A 21992-nucleotide genomic window follows, 5' to 3' on the forward strand; every position below is an offset into this window, starting at 1 on the left:
CCCAGAGGCCAGTTTTCTCTCTGGTCTCTCCTCACCTTCCAGAAATAGTTGGTGCACATGCTAGCCTATAAATGCATACGACGTATGTCACTGAAACTCCTAATTTGACTTAACTTCGTGGACATCTGTGGAACACAGACTGTGTGCAAAGACTCTGAGCCCAAGTTTTCCACCGAGTGCTGTGCAGCCTCAGGCCCCCCACTCTTGGCCTGCCATCTTCTCCTCCAGGCAATGAGTTGGTCTCCAAGGGTCCTGCCGGCTCTGGGGTTTGCCCACAGTTATGTTATCCTATTGATAAAACTGAACTGTTGGCAAGAAGGAAATTATAACGCAGGAGCACATATAAAAGCCTTGGGTGTGGTTCAGGAGACCACTTGTTTTGGGGAGAAGAGTGAGGGTTCTGTCTCCAAAGAGCTGCACTTGTTGGAGCCAATGGAATAGTTGCCTAAGCAGATGAGGTCTATGGCATGGCCTAGAGGGGGCGCCTGGTTGTGAGCGGGTTGGGTCCAATCACCTTGGTGGGATTTGGCATGGCTCCGACCTGCCCGGGGAAGACTAGGTATTGCCTGGCTATGCCCAGCTTGTGTCTGCTGCCCTTGAAGGAGTTTAAGACTTGGAGAGGCTCTGGGAGGTCGAGGCAGGAGGATCGCTCGAGGTCAGGAGTTCAAGACCAGCCTGAGCAAGAGCAAGACCCCCTCTCTACTAAAAATTGAAAGAAATTAGCTGGACAACTAAAAATAGATAAAAAAAATTAGCCGGGCATGGTGGCACATGCCTGTAGTCCCAGCTACTCGGGAGGCTGAGGCAGGAGGATCTCTTGAGCCCAGGAGTTTGAGGTTGCTGTGAGCTAGGCTCACCCCATAGCACTCTAGCCTGGGCAACAGAGAAAGATTCTGCCAAGAAAGAAAGAAAGAAAGAAAGAAAGAAAGAAAGAAAGAAAGAAAGAAAGAAAGAAAGAGAGAGAAAGAAAATAAGTCTAGAGGCCAGAGCAGCCCCGGTCACCAGACAAGGACAGGATTTTCTTTACATGTCCTGCTATTCCGTTCTGATCTCGTCTGTTCTCTTGACACCCAGCTCTTTCCTGACAACGCTTGTGTGTTGAGCACTTCGGGGCAAACATGCTGAGCACATACCAGCTCTCACCGCCATGGCTGCTCTGCAGGGACAGTGTTGATGGTCCTGACTTTGCAAGCAAGGAATACTGAAGCTCAGAAAGGAGGGAGAGAGGCAGTGAGGTCGGGATCGTAAACGTATGTCAATGGGCATTTTGTGTCGCAGAATGATGGAGTATGGAACACAGAATTGGAGAATCTTAGAATCATGAAATCCAGGAGTCCGGGACTCACAGGTTACCAGCATCACCACCCCTCCATCCGTTCACCACGCCGTGGATGAAATGTCTCTCTCGGGCCGTCTCCTATCCATTCAGGCCGCTTCTTCTCTCACCTGGGGTATCGTTCCAGCCTTCTCTCTCTCTCTCCTCCTTTCAGACCTACACACAGCAGCTGGAGGCATCTTTGCAAACTACTGAGCGGACCGTGTCACTCTTTCCCTTAAAACCCCTCACTGGCTCCCCTTTGCCCTCAGGATAAAGTTCAAACGCCTTCACATGGTCTGCTAGGTCCTCTGTCATATGGCCACAGTCTGTCACCATTCCACCCCTCTTTTGCCCCCATCCCCCAACTCCACACTAACACACACTGAACTTTAGTTCACCAGATGCACTGTATGCTCTCTGTCTCTTTCCTTCCTCCTGATCCCTGGACCTTTGCACATGCTGTTGCCTCTACTTGGAACACAGTCTACACCAGCACCCTCTTCTCTGGTTGAAATGCCCTCTTTCTGTTTCCTCTGGGTACAGTTTCTGCTCACATCCCTCCCAACTAGTCGAGCTTGGTGCCTCTTCCCTCCTCACACTTCTCACTGCAGCTCCTGTGCTTACCCGTGTGACAAAGCTCACTGTGAATCACATGTGCCCGTGAGCTTGCCTGTGTCCCATCAGCTCATGAGCCACAGGAGGGCAAAAACTGTCACCTTTTTCTTTACTAAATCCCTATCTCCCTGCACTGTGCCTGGCAGAGAGAGTTGCTGAGCAAAGATATGTGTTGATAAATGAATCATAAGATGTTGGAATTACAGAACCAACGAACTTTTAGAATCATGGACTTGGCGAAAAAGAAGCCTAAAATCTCAGAATCATATAATCCTGGACCTAAGAGAGCATAAGATACACAGAAACTGACAATCCTGGAAGCTTAAGGTCTCAAAGTTGGAAGAATTCTTGTATAGGCATCTTGTCCAAAGACTATCAGTTTCTTAGGAAAGTTTTAATTGTGCCCTTCTATATTATTTAATTTATATTTTTATTTACATAAATATTATGTTTGTCTTTCATCTTTTATTTTATTTTATTTTTTTATTGTATACCTTTGCATCAAGGAAATATGTTTGTCTTTCAAATATTTATTTTTATAATGTATCCTTCTATATTTATTAATCACCTAACTTACTTATTGGCCGATATTAAGTGAACATATACTATGTATCAGACACTGTGCTAGGCAACTTTGTTAGTCATCTATGGCTGCATAACAAATTACCCCAATTTTAAAACGCCAAACGTGTATGAACTTATAGTTTTTGTATGCTAGGACTTCAGGAATGGTTTAGCTGCATGATTTGGGCTTAGGTCTCTCATGAGATTGCAGTAAAATGTCAGCTGGGACCATGGTTCCCTGAAGACTTGATTGGGGCTGCAGAATTCACCGCCAATTTGGATCATCCACGTGGCTGGCGGCTGGTAGCTGGCAGGGGTCCTCAGCTCCTCTCCATGTGGACTTCACCATAGGATTGCTTGAGTGTCCTTACAACATGGCTGCTGGCTTCCCCAGAGCAAGTGATCCAAGATGGCAAGATGGAAGCCACAATGCCCACCATTTCCACAAGATCCTGGGGATTACAAAGGACAGCTTTATTCACTTTTCAGGGGGACTACACAGTGGTGTGAATACCAGGAAATGGGGATGAAGGCTGGTTACTTCCGCAGAAATTGAACAAAACTGACAAAGTCCCTGCCCTTGTGGAGTTAACAGTCTAGGGAGGGAAAGGTAGAGGGAGACAAGGCATCGATAAACAAACAGATAGATGATTTTGGATCGTTGTAAGTGCAATGAAGAAAATCAAACAAGACGATGAATGAGAGCAGGGGTTGGCACAAACTTGGATCATGGGACAAATCCAGCCTGCTGCCTGCTTTTATAAATTAAGTTTCATTGGAGCTCAACCATGCCCGTTCATGCACATACTGCTTATGGCTGCTTTCATGCTGTAACAGTAGCAACAGAGACTGTGTAGCCTGCAAAACCTTATATATTTCGCTAAGTTGATCAGGGAAGGCCTCTCCAAGAGATGGCATTTGAACAGAAAGAAACCCGAATGGTTAGAAGGAAGTGGCCATGGGAAGGGCTAAGGAAAGAATGTTCCAGACAAAGGGAACATCAGCTGTGAAATGGGAACAGCTTTAGTGGGTTGAGGAAGAGGGCAGAGGCCAAGGGGGCTGGGACGGAGTGACCACAGGGGGATGACCTTGGACACATGATCAGGAGGCAGGTTATGTAGGACCTTGGGGCCCTGGAGAGGCATTTGAATTTGTTCCGGGAATGATGGGAAGCCACTGGAGGGTTTTAAGCAGGGAGAGGCAGCATCAGATGGGGATGGGAAAGATGCCTGGGGTAGTTTGGCACCATCCTCTGAGCAAGATTGTGCCTCTGCTGTCTGCTGAGCGCAGCTGTCCCAGAACGTGTAGGTCTTGACAAGACCCAGGTCAAACCTCTGGCATCATCCCTCCACTACACGTTCAGGACTCAGCAATCCCTCTTACCAGGAAGTCCTTTCTTTTGACCCACTTTGAGTTCCTTGTTCTCCCAGCCTGGCCTGTCTCTTCTGGATCCAAGACATCTGTGAAGTTAAAATGAGCACTGGACTTTGAACCCTGGATTCCAGACCCTGCCCTGCCACTGACTCACCCGTGACTTTGAGAGAGTCAGGCAACCTCTCTGGGTCTCAGTTTCCTCCTCTGTAAAATGAGCGGGGAGTCCGGTCTGCTTGGCCCAAGACCAGGTGATTAAAGGCCCCAGGAAGAGTGCAAAGGGCGTGTTGGCAGCACAGATCGGGGTGGACTTGCCCAGACTGGGGTTGCTGATGTGGGCAGAGGAGGGCAGGGGTGGTTGGTCCATCAGGCAGGAGGCTTCCTGCTAACCCTCCTCTGTTTGAATTTTGAACAACAGAGCAGCTCACTGCCTCCCAGAGCCCCCTGGGGTGGCAGAGCTAGAGCTGTTTGGGGCAAGACCTGTGAGGGAGGAAGGGCCTGGGTGCTAATCGGCATCCAAGTCAGCCTCAGGTATTAGACAGAGCACAGGATCTGTTGTCAGAGAGAGTCCAGGCTCCCTCACTTATCTGCCTTGTGCCCTCTGTATCCTCAGTTTTCTCATCTATGAAATGGGAAACCTGACCTAAGGTGCTTCAATTGTAAGAGGCACTAGCATTTTTTTTTAATATATGGGTATTTTATTTTATTTTTATTTTTATTTCAGGATATAATGAGGGTACAAACACTTTGGCTACACTTCATGACCTTGCCTCACCCAAGCGAGGATTAGAGGCAGGCCCTTCCCCTCTACAACGCTCACTGCGTCCATTAGTTGTGAGTTTACCCACCCCCAACCCCTAATCCCTGGAGAATATTACTACCTTGTGAGCACCCTAGTGTTGATCAGTTAGTGCCAATTTAATGGCGAGTACATGTGGAGCCTATTCTTCTGATCTTGTGATACCTCACTTCAGAGGATGGGCTCAAGCTCTACCAAGAAAAATATAAGAGGTGCTAGATCATCGTCGTTTCTTATAATTGAGTCATATTCCACTGTATACATATACCGAATCTTAATAATCCACTCATGAATTGACAGGCACTTGGGTTACTTCCACATCCTTGCAATAATGAATTGTGCTGCCATAAATATTGGGGTGCAGATGTCTTTATTATAGAATGTCTTTTGCTCTTTTGGGTAGATGCCTAATAGTGCTATTGCTGGATCGAATGGTATTTCTATTTTTAGCTCTTTGAGGTATCTCCATATTCTTTTCCACAGAGGTTGCACTAATTTGCAGTCCCACCAGCAGTGTAAGAGTGTTCCTGTCTCTCTACATCTTCACCAGCATTTGCTGTTTTGGGATTTTTTGATAGAGGCCAATCTCACTGGAGTTAGGTGATATCTCACTGTGGTTTTGATTTGCATTTCTCTAATGATTAGAGATGTTGAGCATTTTTTTTTTATGTTTGCTGGCCATTATTCTGTCTTCTTTTGAAAAGTTTCTGTTCATTTCCTTTGCCCATTTATTGATGGGGTTGTTTGATTTTTTCTTGTTGATTTTTTAAGTTCTAGATAGAGTCTTGTTAACAGTCTTTATTGGATGTGTAGAGAGCAAATATTTTCTCCCATTCTGTAGGCTGTCTATTTGCTCTAATGATAGTTTCCTTGGCTGTGTAAAAGCTTTTTAATTTGATCAGAGCCCATTTCTTTATTTTTGTTGTTGCTGTGATAGCTTTGGGGGTCTTCTTCAAAAATTCTTTGCCTAGGCCGATGTCTGAAAGGGTCTTCCCAACATCTTCTAGAATTCCTAAGGTTTCATGCCTTAGGTTTAAGTCTGTTATCCATCTTGAATTGATTTTTGTGAGAGGTGAGAGGTGGGGATCCAGTTTCAATCTTCTGCATGTAGCTATCCAGTTTTCCCAGCACCATTTATTCAAAAGAATTTCTTTTCCCCAGCATATATTTTTGTCTGCTTTGTCAAAGATTAGATTACCATATGTGGATGGTTTCATCTCTGGATTCTCAGTCCTGTTCCAAAGGTCTATGTCTCTGTTCTTGCCTTGTAGTAAAGCTTGAAGTCTGGTAGACTGATACCTCCAAGTTTGTTCTTTTTACTTAGGATTACTTTGGCTATATGAGGTCTTCTCTGGTTCCATACAAAGTGTAGAATTATTTTTTCTAGATCTGTAAAGAATGACCATGGTATTTTGATAGGGATTGCATTAATTCTGTAGATCACTTTATCATACTGAATGGGGAAAAATTGAAACCATTCCCACTTAGAACCAGACAAGATTGCCCACTATCTCCACTTCTATTCAATATAGTGCTGGAAGTCCTTGCTAGAGCAATTAGACAGGAGAGGGGAATTAAGGGCATCCAAATGGGGGCAGATGAGATCAAACTCTCGCTCTTTGTCAATGATATGATATTATATCCAGAAAATCCCAAGGATTCAACCAAGAGACTCCTGGAATTGATAAATGAATTCAGTAAAGTCTCAGGACACAAAATCAATACATACAAATCAGAGGCATTCATATAGGCTAATAACAGTCAAGCCAAAATTCAAATAAAAAATGCAATACCTTTTACAATAGCCTCAAAGAAAATTAAATATCTAGGCATATATTTAATGAAAGATGTGAGAGACATATACAGGGAGAACTATGAAACACTAAGAAAAGAAATTGTAGAAGATGTAAACAGATGGAAAAATCTACCTTGTTCATGGATTGGTAGAATCAACATCGTTAAAATGTCCATACTACCTAAAGAGGCACTAGTGTTTCATGCGTTACTTAGGAATAAAACACACTGCCAATCAGACTGCTACATACTGCTTTCTTATCACCTAGAATTTTTATTTTATATTTACTAAAAAGGCTCTTTGAGATTTAGACATAGTTTTTAAAAACCCATGTATCATTTTTGTGCATACATAAAACGGCAAATATAAGTGAGATAAATTAGTTTTAAAAAGTCCTAAAACTTTTTCACAGTCAGCATCCGGCTCATCCAGGTCACTTTTCCACTCAGAGTCTACACTTCCTACATTTTTTTGTGCAATATTGTCCCCCATACTATTAACCGCTTTGATCACGCAACATTTCATGAAAGAATGTGCCGCTGTTGTCTCTGGGATTTTCTCCCAACCCACTGACTCCCGCTCTTGAGGTTTTGCCCCTGGTGCTTTCTTGCTCTTATCAGAAGGTGGCAATGGCAATGCAAGGTTTTGGGAAACAACTGGGACTTATGTCCCTTCCTCAAGTGGTCCTTAAGTCATTTGTGATTAAATGCAAAGGGAGTGCAGTTGTTCAGTCAGGCCACCAGAAATAATGATCAGCACCAATTAGGCAGTGGCCACCATCTGACCTAACCAACAGCTATGTGGGAAGCCACTGATTTAAAGACAATCCTGGCCGGGCGCGGTGGCTCACGCCTGTAACCCTAGCACTCTGGGCGGCTGAGGCGGGAGGGTTGCTTGAGCTCAGGATTTCGAGACCAGCCTGAGCAAGAGTGAGACCTCGTCTCTACTAAAAATAGAAAAAGTAGCCGGAGGTCCGTGGCATGCACCTGTAGTCCCAGCTACTCCGGAGGCTGAGGCAGGAGGATCGCTTGAGCCCAGAAGTTTGAGGCTGCGATGAGCTATGATGATGCCACAGCACTCTAGCCCAGGTGACCGAGTGAGACTCTGTCTCAAAAAAAAAAAAAAAAAAAAAAAAAGACAAATCTTAGTTTGGAGATATCATAACGTGGAACAGTGCGTGTCACAGAATTTTTAGAGATATCACAGTAACTGTTGCCTCTCAGGGTTTATGTGAGGATGAAATGAGGTAAGTCTGTGACAGGCCTCAAAGTACCTGGCTCAGCAGAGGCCACTCCCTGGGCATTGCTCAACTGTCCCCGACTTCTCTCGGTCCAGGGCATCGCCCTCCTCCGCTTGGCAGGCTCAGGTTTATGGCGACAATCCTGCTCCCGCCAGACTCGATCTGAAAGCCATAAAGGCTTTACAGTTTCACTGTCCCCCGAGATAAGGCCCGGGAGCCTTCTCAAGGCCGGGGAGCAATCTCAGCGGCACAGGGGGAGAGGCTGGGCGTTGCGCAAGTCAGGAAATGGGACAAGTTTTATGGCCTTGACTTCTCTAAAAATACCATGTTCTCAGAGCCTCAGGTTGAATCTGCTGGTGAAACCTCCTGGAGCACCTGGAGCACAGTGATACCCATTCACTCACTCATCCATTCACTCATTCATCCATTCACTCATTCACTCACTCATGTGATAAACAGGAAACAGTGTGCAGGCCACACCAGCATGGAGAGTCTCACTTTGCCACTATTCTGCTGCATATGGACCCAGGGCAAGTCACTTCCCCCCTCTGTATAACGAGGATAGTTCATTTCACCTGCTCCACAACCTCACCGAGGTGACCAGGTAAGACGGTGAGTATGTCAGCACACTTAGCACATAGTAGGCCCACAGCAAAGCCCCCTGAATCCTTTTGTTCACCACGAACATTCGTCTTACTTGTTCTTTGCTGGCTCCTCTTCCTCTTTCCAACCTCCATGGTGCTGTGACCCAGAGCGAAGTCCTCACCTAACCTGTAATCTGTTTGCTACCTACACTTCCTCCTTTTTTTTTTTTTTTTTTTTTAGAGACGGGGTCTTGGTCTGTCACCCAGACTGGAGTGCAGTGGTGCAATCATAGCTCACTGCAGCCTCAAACTCCTGGGCTCAAGCGATCCTCCTGCCTCAGCCTCCCGAGTAGCTGGGACTACAGGTGTGCACCACCACGCCCAGCCTGTATTCATTTTCTGCTGCTGCGTAACAAATGACCACTCATGTAGTTGCTTGAAACAACACGCTTTTGGTTTTTTTTGTTTTGTTTTTTTTTTTTTTGCTGCCAACACGCATTTGTTATCTCACAGTTTGGTAGGTCTGAGGTCCACATGTGGCGTGAATGGGTTCTCTCTGCCCAGGGTTTTATGCAGTTGAAATCAAGGGGTCAGCTGGGCTGTGTTCCTACCTGAAGCCCCTAGGGAAGGATCCAAGCTCCTGCCTGTTGTTGGCTAAATTCAGTTCCTCATGGTTGTAGGATGGAGGTCACCATTTCATGGCTGGCTGTCAGCCAGCGGTCTCTCTCAGCTCCTGGAGGCTGCCCCCACTCCTTGCCATGGGGCCTCCTCCATCTTCCAGTCCAGCAGCAGAGAATCTCCCGCACATGGATCCCTCTCATGCTTCTCATTTCATTTGGCAGAAAGAGCCCAGTCCCTTTGAAGGGCTCACCTGATTAGGTCAGGCCCACCAAGGAAAATTTCCCCGTCATAACATCAGTTGGTTTGGGACCTTAAGTACATCTGCCAAACCCCTTCACAGCAGCACCTAGCTTAGCGTCTCATTGAATAATTGAGAGAAAGTGTGTATGCGCCCAGGGTGGGCATCTTGGGCGCCATCTTAGAATTGGGCATCTTGGGCGCCATCTTAGAATTCTGTCTGTTACGTGACCCCCATCCACGCTGCCATTTTCTCACACTTGGACTACACAGGCCACCTATCGGCTTCTCTGCATCCACTTTTTTCCCACATACTCCATTGTTTACACAGGAGAGTGGCCTTAGAACATGAAGGTAATACTTCTAAGAACTTCCCATGGCACCTATAATAAAATACAAGCTCTTTCTCGTGGCCTAGAAGGCCCTATCTGGTCTTGCCCGCCCACCTCTCGGACTCAGAAAAGTGCTCCACACATCATAGGCAATCGCTAAGTATTTGTTGAAGGAATGAATGAATGAGTGAATGAATGTCTCTTGGATGGGTTCTCTCTTCTACTCTACCACCCCTATCATGGTGTGGACACTGCTCTCACCCGACACAGCATAAGTGTGCCTTCATTTGTCACACTCCTTCTAAAATTCTTTCTATCCCAAAGCAGCCAGAGTGATCCTGACCGCTTCCCTGCTGTCAAACCTCCGGTGGCTTCCCACTTCCTCAGAAGAAATTCCAGACTCTTCTGTCCAGTGTTCGAGGCCCCCACCACCTGTGTGCAGACCAGCCGCAGTGGTGAGCGGGCTTCCAGGAGTGGGGTGAGGGCCTCCAGTGGAATGCCGGGTGGTTTCAGGGATACACAGGAATGGCATTAAGTGACACTGTCCCCAAAGTCTATCTCTTCACACGTCTTCCCCTGAAAACCTGAAGGAGAAAGTCTCCACTGGGTAAGTGTGTGCCTTAACATCTCTGTAACACTTGTCAATTTTCATTTTTAATAAAGAAAGAAAGAGCAGAGCTTTGGCTGCAGCTTAAGAACATTGTTTTCTTTTCATTTTAATTTTGCAATCACCTTCTATTTACGGCAAATGATACCGGTTTCCTGGTTATGTCAGTGACCTAAAGTTTAAAGAGAATGATGGGCCAGGGTGACGCCTGTAATCCCAGCACTCTGGGAGGCCAAGGTTGGAGGATGGCTTGCGCCCAGGAGTTCGAGGCTGCAGTGAGCTTCGATTGTGCCACCGTACTCCAGCCTGGGTGACAGAGTGAGACCCTGTCTCTAAAAACATACAAATAAAAACATAAATAACTAGGATGATGATGAACTGATTTAAAGAAAAATGTTAAGTAGTGGAAGTCACAGCGGTCCGCGGGCACAGAGAGGTCAAGGTGGCATGTGCAATGCCCAAGGGTGGGAAGTGCCGGCCTTCCTCCTCCCTCATTCCCAGGCTTCCCGCTGCCTCCTCCGACTTGCTGCTGGTTTGCTCCTCAGCCTGGAGGGCGCTCGGCCTTGGCTCTGTCTCATTGTCACCTCTGAATCCTCCTCCTTCAAAGTGCACAGCCCTCCCTTTCCCAGGGCGCAGTCATCTCTCCTCGCTACCCTCCCACCAGCTGCCACTCTCGCTGCTTTGGCTCATGGTAGCCAAGAGCGTCTTATTTCCGCCACCCCCCGGGTGAAACTGAAAGCTCCAGGGGGCAGCGCCTTGTGGTGTTGCTTCTCCACCACCCCAGGGTGCTGCAGCATGGGGCTGTGCCCATTCACATTTGTCACATGATGAACTTTCCCCCATTCACGCGACTTCTGTGCCCACCATACAGGGACAGAGTCATCAGTGTCCTCCTCAATCCCCTTGTGGAGGCCCCTGGAGTCAGACGACAGGCACTGGGTCAGCTGTCATGCCAGCTGTGGGCCCAGGGCAAGGCCTGTCTTCCTTCTAAGCCTGTTTCTTCGTGTATAAAACAGAACAGCAAGAATAACTGCCTCGGAGGCTTGTCGTGGGGATTCCATTATGTCCAGCAACGTTTGGCAAAGAGAAAGAGCTTAGTTCGTGTCATTGTTGGCGTCATGACTTGGTTTCTAGCTCCGCCACCATTAAACAGCTGCATGGGATCTGGCGATCCAGGTCTCTTAGATCATGTCTTGGAATTTACACATGACACGCCGACTCGAGATACGTGGATCAAAGGCGATCTGGGTCCTAGGGACAAGGGGCAGGGCAGCTGCACCCACGTGGGAAGGCCGGGCAGTCACAGCACGGCACTTTCTGTGGACCTTCAAGCTGCTTGTCACCCACGTCCCTTCTACTTCTGGTCCCCACTCTGAGCTATGCGGTTCCATTTGGGATGGCGGGATAAGAGGCTTCTAGCAGCATGGCTTGGGCAAGCAACTTTTGTAGAGGAGGTGAAAAGAGGAAGCTTCTCAGAAGTCCCAATTCTTGATCAGGCCACAAGGGTTGGTAGAAGTGGCGTGGGCTCGACAGCTCAACAGCTCCTTAGCTGTGTGGCCTTGGACAAGTTCCCTCACCTTCTGAACCTCAGTCTCATCATCTCTAAAATGGGGGTTTTGCTGCTTGTCACCCGAGCTGATCTTGTTTAGCAACTGAAATGGAAACCGAGCCCGAGGCTCTGGCCGCCTGTGCTGAAGTTTGAGATTAACTGGGGCAAAGGGCTGATGAGGTGGAGGAGCCGGGGCCGGAGGAATTTATGGCAGCCCGGGGTTTATGGTTTTGATATGGATTTATTAAGCACAATTTAGGATTGAAATAGCCTCCCCTGACCCCCACCTCCCCCGTGTCCATGCGGGCAGTGGCATGGACAAGGCCTCCGTTGCGATGTTATTGGAAACATTTCCTGGTGCTGATGAGTGGAGGGACGGGACGGGGAAGGCGGGAGGGGCCCCGGAGACCAGGCAGGAAGCTAATGGGTGCTCTTGAGGCTGGAGAACTTAATGGTTCGCCCCTCACTAGAGAGAGGCTGCGTGGAGAGTTCACTGTCTGCCTCGTATAACGGTGGCTCTTGCAATTACTGTTATGTCATTCTGCTTAACCCTGGCAGCGTCCCTTGAGGGAGATATCATTCCCATTTTATAGATGAGGCTCAGAGAGGTGGAGTGACCTGCCCGAGGTTGCACTGATCTCCAAGATGTGTGACTCCCAGACCAGAACTGTTGTCCTCTCCTCTTTGGGAGGAGCTGAAAGGGTCACCCTGCTCTACCCTCATCCCTGAGTGCCAGCGTACCCAGGCAGGCCGCGGTGCGGCCATCGCTGACTGCTGTGGTGTGCCGGTGAACGTTTAACCACCGCTTCTCCAGGAGAGAAAGTCCTGATTTGTATCACTGGCTGGTCCTCGTGGTGTCAGTGCTCCCACCGTGGCCCATTTCAAGCTAGTACGGTGACATCGGCAAACATGGAGCTGGGAAGAGAAACTGATGATCGACTCTCACGAGCCGGCTACAAGCACATCCCCGAGTGAATATGAGGCGGTGGTGGCCAAGACACAAGGCCACCTACCCCGTCTAGCAGGTGAGAGGACCAAAGTAGCTCCAGACCTGCCTGGAGAGCCTCAAGTGCCTCCCTTGCTTTTCTTCTTTTTCAAAAAAACAACACTTGCTTCTGTGAAATGTCCCCATGGCTACTCATCTCCTATTGCTGGTAGGTTGAGGTGACCCAGAAAAGGGTTCCGTCGTCGACCCTGATGGTAGACGACAGACTGTTGGATCCTCTTGCCATTTTTCCAGACTTTTCTATCACCTTCTCCCTCGTCCCTCCCCTCTTCAGGAGGGAGGCTCAGCTTTCGCTCTCCCCACATACTGAGTGCCTGGAGTCAAGACACCAGGGTTGGACGTCTGCCTCTGCTTCTCAAAGAAAATCACCTCCCCTTAGCCTCAGTCTCCCCATCTGTAAAGTGGGAGGTAATCATAACGTCTAACCTGCTCACCTCTGGATGGGAAGATGAAGAAAATAATCACGGATATGAAAGCGTTTTGTACACTATCAAGAACTATGAGATTACCCTCATTCTTACTTCTAACACCTGAAAGAAAGAAAAGACGCCCATCCAAGGACTTAGAAAACATACGTGCTATTTATTTTGTTTTATAAACTTTTGTTAAAACACACAAGAGTAAGAAATGTTTTTTGCTTCTTTGCCCCATCGGGCGGCAGTGACGGGTGCTCAGGGGTCAGCACGGGACCTAATGACACTCACACCCACAGGCAGATGGGGGTGGGTCTGATGGGACCCAGCCCACTTCCCGAATCGCTTGATGTGAATTTCACAATTCCTCTGAACCGGGGCAGATCACAGGAACATTTGGCAGACGCCATTGGCTTGGTCATCACAAGAAACGGAAGAGCATCCATTTCCAACTCTCTCTTCTCCTCCACCCACTCTCAGGAGAGCCATGTGGATTCTAGAAGCTCCTGAGAGCTGTCTGAAGAAGGGGGTGCGTTGGTGGAGGAATTATAGCGCCCACACTTGCCCCCTAACAGCCATTCTTGGTCCGACAGATTTCATGTTTTCGGACCACGACTCAAATAGGGAAAAAAATAAAAAGATGATTTTCCAATGTTGTGTCCTCAAGCTTAGAATCAGAAAAGTAAACTTTTCTTTGCTTCATGTTTCCTGAATTGCAATAAAGTTATTAAAGTGGAATGGATTTCTCCTCCAGAAAGGGTGGCTCGGGGGCAAAGGACCAACCCCCTGCTACAAAAGATTGCTACCATTAGAGGCCACCGTTACCCCCTGCACTCCATGGGGCATTCTTATCTCAGCTTTGCTCCCATGACAGAGGCCTGAGCCACACTGCTGGAGGAAGAGTGGGAATGACCACGATGTCCAGAATGATTCCAGCTTCCCTGCCCTGTGGGGCTTCTGTGGCACTGGAGTGAGGTGGCCGAGGGAGGCTTGGGAGCTCTGTGCAGGGAGCAGTGTCTCCTGGGATTGGGGACCTGGCTTGGGGGACCGGGGAAGGCCGATCCTGACAGCGCGGGGGACGTGCAGATTTCTCCATGACGCACCGTCTCAATACTTGCCTGTGTCTCTTTCGCAGAAAGGAACAATCACCAATGGTGGGACTTCTGGGCCCTGGGGTACTGCCCCCTCCACTCAGAAGGGTCAGCCTTGGGTGGAGGGTACGTGGTCAGTCTAGCAGTTCACTGTCCTACCTAATCACACCTCCAGCCCCAGGACACATCCCTTTTGTTCCCACTGGCCAGTGGCATTTTCCAGACTGTCCCCAAAGCCTCCAAGATTCTGCATGGGTGAAGCGCTGGCTGCTCTATCTTGGGGTTTAATGTGTCCAGAATGCACCTGAGTGTCGGTCCCCAGAGCAGGCCTCACACCCAGGTCTTCTTAGCCCTCCCTGCCCCCACTCAGACTGTCACCACCACCACCCCCCCCAGGCTGCCCACCAGATAGCTCTGTGTCCCAGGAACCAGCCCCTGCTGCTCCTCCCCCAGACTTGGGGGAGTGAACAGAGAAAAGGGGTCAAGAGTCAGAAATTCTCCTTAATATTTACCAACAAACAGGATTCTGGACCCTAAGTGGATTTCGGTGCCACCTCAGGCCAATCTTAGTCCCAGGAGTTGGCCGGGCTCCTGGGAAGAAGGAGCCTTTGGTTTCTGAGGCTGGTGAAAGGGCCAGGAAGTCCCTTGACTCGATCACAGTGAGGACAGAGAAGATGTTGGAGAAGATGTTCAGCCACTGTGGTTAAGAGCTCCTAGTCTCGGGAGACCTGGGTTCAAGTCCTGACTTGGCCACTTACCAGCTGCATGAGTTTCAGCAAAAAATCTCGTCACCTCTTAGAACCCAACTTCACCGTCTGTAACAATCTCCAGGTACTGGGGGAGATTACATGAGACCATGCATGGCAAATGCCTTAAGACAGTGCCTGGGAGTTAGGAAGAGCTTGAGGCAGGCCCTGGGGGACAATTCCTCCCTGATGTCACTCTGGTCTGAGGGTTCATCCATCCCCAAGCCATGTCACTCTCACCCGCATTACATCATCAACCCCATTTGACCTCCCTGCTCCCTCCCTGCCACCCCACCTTGGTAGGACTGCTGTATTCATCTATGAAAGCTGGCTTACTGCGCATGTCTGCTCAGGGTCTGAGTCTGGCCTTCCAGGCCCAGCAGGCCCTGTCTCTGTGCTGCCTCCCTCCCACGCTATTCTTCCTACCTCCAGGCCTTTGTCCAGGCTGTTCTATGGAATGTCCTGTCTCATCTACTCTACCAGCCAGAATCCCACTCTTCCTCAAAGGCCTGGTGCGTGGTCTGCCTCTTCCCAGATGCTTTCTCTGACCGCTCCAGCCCTCCTTCCAAGTTCCTGTTGCAGTTGTCAACCTTGGCTTGCTCTCTTGTGTTGAAAGCCTAAAGCCATCATCACTCTGAAGACCCACCCAGGTCCCTGAAGCAGGGAAGTGCGGTGGGGCTGGAGCATGGGAATGGAGTCTCCTGCACTCTGCCTAGCCCCAGTCCGGGATTACGAGATGTTCCAGGAATGACTGAGGGATCGTTTCTAAGTCTCCCCCAACCTCTAGAGAGGTGGCTTTGGAGAAGACAGCCTGGCCAAGGAGGTGGGTGGAGGGAGAGGGGTGTTGGAGCTGGGGGCAGCAGAAGAGGGAGGAGTGAGGTGCTCTGCGCCTGGACACCACGACCGGGACTGGGAGGGAAGCAGCACCAGTCTGGGGCGATGGGAGCTGGGTTTAAGCAGGGCCCCGAATCATCTCCAGCCAGCCGTCCTTCCAGGGTGAAGTTGGGGGTAGATATGGATGAAGGTGAAGGCAGTGGCTTCAACACGAGAAAAGTTGTCCAAGGCAGCAGAGGACTTTCCAGCTGGGGTCTCCCCAAGTCAAAGCCGTGTCTCCCAGGGCAGGGCGTCAAGGGTGGCAATGGACTGTGGCCATCAACCATGTGCTTGGGCCCTTCACCCTTTCCATTACCACTCTGGGGCTGGCCCTGGTGTCACGCCTTCCTTTGCTGGGACCAAGCGATCACCAGGCAGGCTCTGAGGGGGCTGGGGGGAGCCAGCAGAGCCCCCGACCCCCAGCGGCTTGCTAGATGACTTCCTGCTTGGTGATGGTCGGCTGGGGGATGGCAGACGGGGGCTTGACGATTGTGGCGATGGCTCCTGGCAGGAGCTTGTAGGGCTCGGACCCCGAGCCACCTGGCGGTGAGGGCTGTGGAGTCTCAGGGGTGGCTGGAAGGACAAAGACAGAGAGGGGCTGCTCAGAACTCAGCCCTTGGGGGAAGTAAATGAAGAGCCCTTGGAAAGTTCTTCCCTCCCCACCCCACCCCCAGACTTAGTTTCCTCTGCTGCAAAAGGGGGGCATTAAACCAGATAATCCGTAAGGTCTCTTATGGTACAAAAGAGGTCTGGAAGATCCTACCACCCATCTCCCCCACCATTGGATATGGAATCTTGGGCTGTTTCTCCCAAACCAGGGCCTAGGTCCAACTGAGCCAAGGGCAATGGGATAGGTGACTCTTTCTTGGGAGGAGCAGCAGTTGATGAGACCTAGGGCTAAAAGGCTCAAAAAAAATGCCCATCTCTTTAGGAGATGAGTAACAGAAACTAATTGGCCCCACCCTCACCACAGGTTCGGAGAGTAACTTTGACCCAATTGGCCAACTCCATTCAATGGACAACTTTCCTCCTCTGTGTGACATTCTAAAATAGAATTTAAGAAATGGACAACTTTCCCAAAGAACAATCTCAATGAAATGCCATCTCATCTCAGGGGACCACCTCATCCCATTGATAATCTTATTCTTTGAAGAGCTTTGCCCAATGACACTCACACTTTGGAGATTTCACTTCAGAGGATGGTCTGGCCCAGTGACATCCTGACCCAATGGACAGTCTCACCTAATGGTCTAATGAGTGGCCTTACGCAGTTGGGCAGCCTTACTTCAGTGAAGACTTTTCTACTGGACAATGTCACCTAAAGTTATTCTCACCCAGTGACCATCTTCACCCAGCGGGGAGCCTCATCCAGGGGACTGCCTGGCCCCAAGGACAGCTTCATTCAGCAGAGGCTGTCAGTCACCTCTCTGAATGGGCAGCCTCACCCCTCATTCCCTGCCCTGGAGCACAGAGAACTGTCATCTCCTGGGTCTGCCTTCTAGACTCAACCTGCTCCCGCCTCCTCTCCTAGGCCCCCATCCTCACCCCGTGCCAGGTAGAGCCCAGGGTGCCCACCTGCCTGCCCCCTGGGTCGGGGCCACTCACACATCTGTCCGTTGCTGAGGTGAGCGGGCATCGTGTTGGCAACAATGACGTTGGTGCCCATGTGTTCCTGCATCAGGTGAGGGTGCAGGGGGTGGTGGGCATGGGGTGCGTCACTGGAGGACCCTGAAGGTAGAGAGGCGATCAGTCGGGAGGGAGAGTCTGGGATGAGGACCGCAGGCCTCAGGCACCATCTTCCTCCGATGTGGCCAATCACCCGCACTGACCGTGCCTGTCGGGTGCCTGTTCCTGGGCCAGTAAACTAGGGCTGACCGTCCCTTTGTACAGGCTTAAGGAGGGTATTGAGAGGACCCAACAAACCAAGAGGACAAAAGTGCGTTGAAAGAAACAAGGAGCATATAAGGAAGCTCTGAGATCATTGAAATATTATAATGTAGGCCGGGCGCGGTGGCTCACGCCTGTAATCCTAGCACTCTGGGAGGCCGAGGCGGGTGGATCGCTCAAGGTCAGGAGTTCGAGACCAGCCTGAGCGAGACCCCGTCTCTACTAAAAATAGAAAGACATTATATGGACAACTAAAAATCTATATAGAAAAAATTAGCCGGGCATGGTGGCGCATGCCTGTAGTCCCAGCTACTCGGGAGGCTGAGGCAGTAGGATCGCTTAAGCCGAGGAGTCTGAGGTTGCTGTGAGCTAAGCTGACGCCACGGCACTCACTCTAGCCTGGGCAACAAAGTGAGACTCTGTCTCAACAAAAAAAAAAAAAAAAAAAAAAAAAGAAATATTATAATGAGTTGTGCACTGGTTGTATAGTAATACGCTAGATTTACTCAATGGCTCTCAGCCCCTTGCCATGAAAGTCCTCTGACCATTTGGTCCAACTCACCTTTCAGCTCATCCCCCACATCTCTGCTTAAGCCAACCTGACCTACTCAGAGCATCTATGTGTCCCCTGCGTTTTCCTATGTCATTGCCGCTTCCATCAGAGATGTTCTCTCCAGCCCCCACGCCCGTACATCCAAATCCCAGATTAGATATTTCCTCCTCTTGGAAGCCTCTCCTGGGTCTCCCCGCCCTCCTTCCTCTCCTTCCTGGGAATTCCCGGAGTAATTTATCTGCAACACAGCTTTGGGGAACAACCCCTTCTTCTGTCTATGAGCATGACAATTACATGTGTATTTTTCTTCTGTCTTTGAGGGCCCAGCAAAGTATCTGGAACACAGTAACTGCTTCAAAAACCATGTCAGGGAGTGATAATACCATGTGGGGTATGGTTTAGTAAGAGGCCACAGTCAGTGATATGACAATGATGGGATTTCCAGCCTTGCAAGTACATCTTTCAATAACTAATAACTATTGAGCACCTATCATGTGCCAGGCACTGTTTTACAGCGCTTTTCATATTTTACATAATTTAATACTCACAGCAATCCTATAGGGCGGATACCATTATTATCCCTTTCTACAGATGGGATAGCAGGGCCCACAGAGTACCTTACCCAAGTTTACCTGGCAACAGACCACAAGCCCCTGACCCTGATCTCAGAGACACCTGGTTCATAATTAGCCTACATTCGCAGGGTCAAAGTGAGAACGAAATGAGCTACCACATGACAGCACTTCACAGCTGGGGATCACTTTGGCCCATCAGGAGACATTTGACATTTTTGTTTGTCACTGCTGGAGAAGTGCCACTGGTGTCTCACGGTTAGAGGCCAGGGATGCAGACAAGCAATGCACAGGGCAGCCGCCCACAAGGAGGACTTATCCAGTCCCAAATATCACTAGTGCCGAGGGCGAGACCTTTGCCCTAGGCCGTGCCATCACCGGTGACTGCATCACCTCCAACATCTCGAGTTCAAGCATCCTCGCTTTGGTTTTGCCTCCTGTTCTTCCAGATTCCTTAATCTAGTACCATTGCTGCAAAAATTCTTCAACCCTGCTGAGGCTGTCAGCTACTGTCCCCACTTTCCACTCCCTATCACCCCATCTTCACTGCTCTCTGCGTGCAGACAAGATTCCACGCGCCGTCGTTCTAGTCACTCCCTTGCCATCCTCCTCGTGGCTTCTCTTCCCAGCCACACATGCTCAAAGGCTGGTCTACGCCACCGCCGCTCGCTCTGGAACACCTCCAACCTGGTTTCCACCCTCCCAGCTCTGACGCTGCTCCCCACACAACAGCCAAGGCCCCCAAGTCACCGGTGCAATGGGCACCTCCCTCTCTCTTCCCGTCCCCCCTTCCCCTCCCCTTCCCCCCTTTCTCTCTCTCTGCAGAGTTTCACACCACGAAATGCTCTGTCCTCCTTCCCACACGCAATTCTCTCGAATTCTGGAAGCTCCCTGGCTAGTCTTCCTCCACTGCCTCCAAGGCACCCTCCTCTTCTCCTGACTTGTCAAGGCTGGAAGCCGTGGCCACAGAGCTGCCTTTTCATCTGGTGTCCCAGCAAGACTCGTACCTTCGACTGCCTCCTTGACAACTCGACTTGGGTATCCAATAATCATCTCTTGCTTAACAGAAGCAAGACGGTTCTCTCAGGTCACCCTCGCCACCACCCCGGTCCCCACTTTCAGTCTTCCTCATCGCGTTAATTATTCCATCATTTCTGCTACTCAGAGTAAAAATGTAGACTTTGTCCTCGACTCTTCCTCTTCCCCTCACTCCCCACATCTGACCCGTCAGCAAATCCCGTGGGTTCTTTCTCCAAACGGAGGAAGCTTATCTGTGTGTCTCCATTTCCACGGTCCAAGCCTCCGTCCTTCACACGGCTGCAGCTGCAACAGCCTCAGGGGGCTCCACTTTGCCCCTGAACTTCATTCTCTACCCAACAACTGGAGTGGTTTGTTTAACACATTAGCCTGATTTTTCACTCTCTTTACAAGAGTTGCAATGAAACTAAAATTCAAATTTCTGACCTTGGCTTCCAAAGCCCTATGGTTCTGATCTGGTTTCTGCCCAGGGTCCGTCATCACCTCCTACATCTTTCCCGTCTCACAACCTTGCCCTTCTTTCTCAAACTCACAAACCCCTCCTGCCTCAGGGCCTTGAACTAGTTACTTCTGCTTGGAATGTTCTCTTGGCTTTTAAATCTTCCATTTCCTTTTGCCCATCAGGCCTTAGCACAGAAGTCGCCACTTCGGAGAGTTCTCCCACCTATCTAAAGAGGCCCTCTCATCAGTTAAGCTCTGTTTATTTCCTGTTTATTTCGAAAGCTGCTGTTACCTTCTTTATTATAGACCTGGCTACTGTCTGTTCCCACCAGCTTTTATATATGCACATACACACTCCCCCAACCGCATGCACGCACACATATAACCTCCAGCTGGGCAAAGACCTTGTTCTTTGCTGAATTTCCATCACTGAGAACAGTGGCTGCCACATGCTAGGTTCTCAGTGCCTGAACAAATGGGCCATTGTCCCTGTCCCCATTTTATCATGGGGAAACTGAGGCACAGGCAGATTAAGCAACTTTCCCAAGGCCACACAGTGGGGAAGCGATGGAGCTGAGAGGTGAGCTCAGGTCCGTGGGAGGCTTGTCTCCTGGTGGGTCTCCCCAGCACCCCCCTCCCCCCACCCCTCTTGGACCTGGTACGGACCTCCCAGCAGCATCTCCTGCAGCAGGTTGTCGATCTTGGCCATGCCGAAGAGCTTGATGAACTGGATCTGCTCGATCATCTGCCAGGTGATGCTCTGCAGGGTGGGCAGCAGCAGCAGCAGCTCGCCGAAGCGGCCGCGCGAGTCGTACTGGCGGTCGTTGATGTAGTCCTCCAAGCTCACCTGCACCTGGGAACGCAGCCGCTTGATCTTGCCCGGGTCGCTCAGCCCCTTGGCATCTGCAATGGAAGGGGGTGGGCAAGGGAGGGCAGCAGGGCCCAGCTGGAGTGTCTGGGGCGCCAGGACCCAGATGCCCCCTGACTCGTGTGGCCCAGCTACCCAAGCTCACACAGGGAGTCTTCAGCAGTGCTGGGACAAGGATTGAGGGTCGTCAGCATCCAGGGTGCCCTCCCACCGTGGCTTCCAAGACTCAGGGAGAAAAAGATTTCTGCCACATTTCGTAAGATACTAAACTGAGGGAGTGGGGAACAGGGGAGGGAGGGCAGGACTTCAGGACCATGCCCAGCAGGCACCTGCCAACCTCCTCATCTTACACATGGGGAAACTGAGGCACAGAGCAAGGAAAGGACCTGCCATGGGCCACACAGCCAGTTGCTGGCAGAGCCATGATGTGAACTCGGGGTTCTGGCCCACAGCTGAGGTCCCGCCATTCAGACCTCAGGACATGCTGCTTCTGCTGTATTAGAATAGTCTCCCTTTCCCCGGCTCCTGCCTCCTTTCACCCTGGGGATGCAGGTGAAGTTTCACCTCCTCCAGGAAGCCTTCTCCATCTACCCTCCTAAGTCTGCCTCATAAGCGTCCCTTATGTCCCCAAATTTCTGTGGCTCCTCCATCACTACGGACCGCACAGGATGTAACTGTCCTTCAGTTAGGCTGTGAGCTGCATGTGGGCAGCCAGATGTCTCATTTGCCATTTTAAACCCACCACCTAGTACCGTGCATAGTCGATATTTATTGAATAGATAATGGGATAAGGGGAGGAGTAGATGGCAGGAAGGATGAATGAAAACACCAGTGCATAAATTCTAGATCCTCAATCTGGAAAGGAACCCAAG

At 49.9% G+C, this 21992-nt stretch overlaps 1 protein-coding gene across 4 annotated transcripts in view; it reads right to left on the minus strand.

Annotated features, from left to right (window-relative positions):
- Nucleotides 1-14069: 14069 nt before the first annotated feature.
- HNF4A (hepatocyte nuclear factor 4 alpha) overlaps nt 14070-21992 on the minus strand; it is a 56848-nt gene continuing 48925 nt past the window's right edge. For 2 of the 4 annotated variants that reach the window (XM_069496568.1, XM_069496566.1), the window contains exons 8-10: nt 20919-21155; nt 17337-17489; nt 14070-16334 (exon numbers count right to left, since the gene is read on the minus strand). In XM_069496568.1, coding sequence (XP_069352669.1) covers nt 16192-16334; nt 17337-17489; nt 20919-21155 — 533 coding nt within the window. In that variant the 3' untranslated portion in view covers nt 14070-16191. Of the gene's footprint in view, nt 16335-17336; nt 17490-18113; nt 21156-21992 lie in introns of those variants that run through there. The other 2 variants (XM_069496567.1, XM_069496569.1) reach the window with 2 other exon arrangements.

The sequence above is a fragment of the Eulemur rufifrons genome, chromosome 20 (genome assembly GCF_041146395.1).
Source record: "Eulemur rufifrons isolate Redbay chromosome 20, OSU_ERuf_1, whole genome shotgun sequence".
Lineage (NCBI taxonomy): Eukaryota > Metazoa > Chordata > Mammalia > Primates > Lemuridae > Eulemur > Eulemur rufifrons.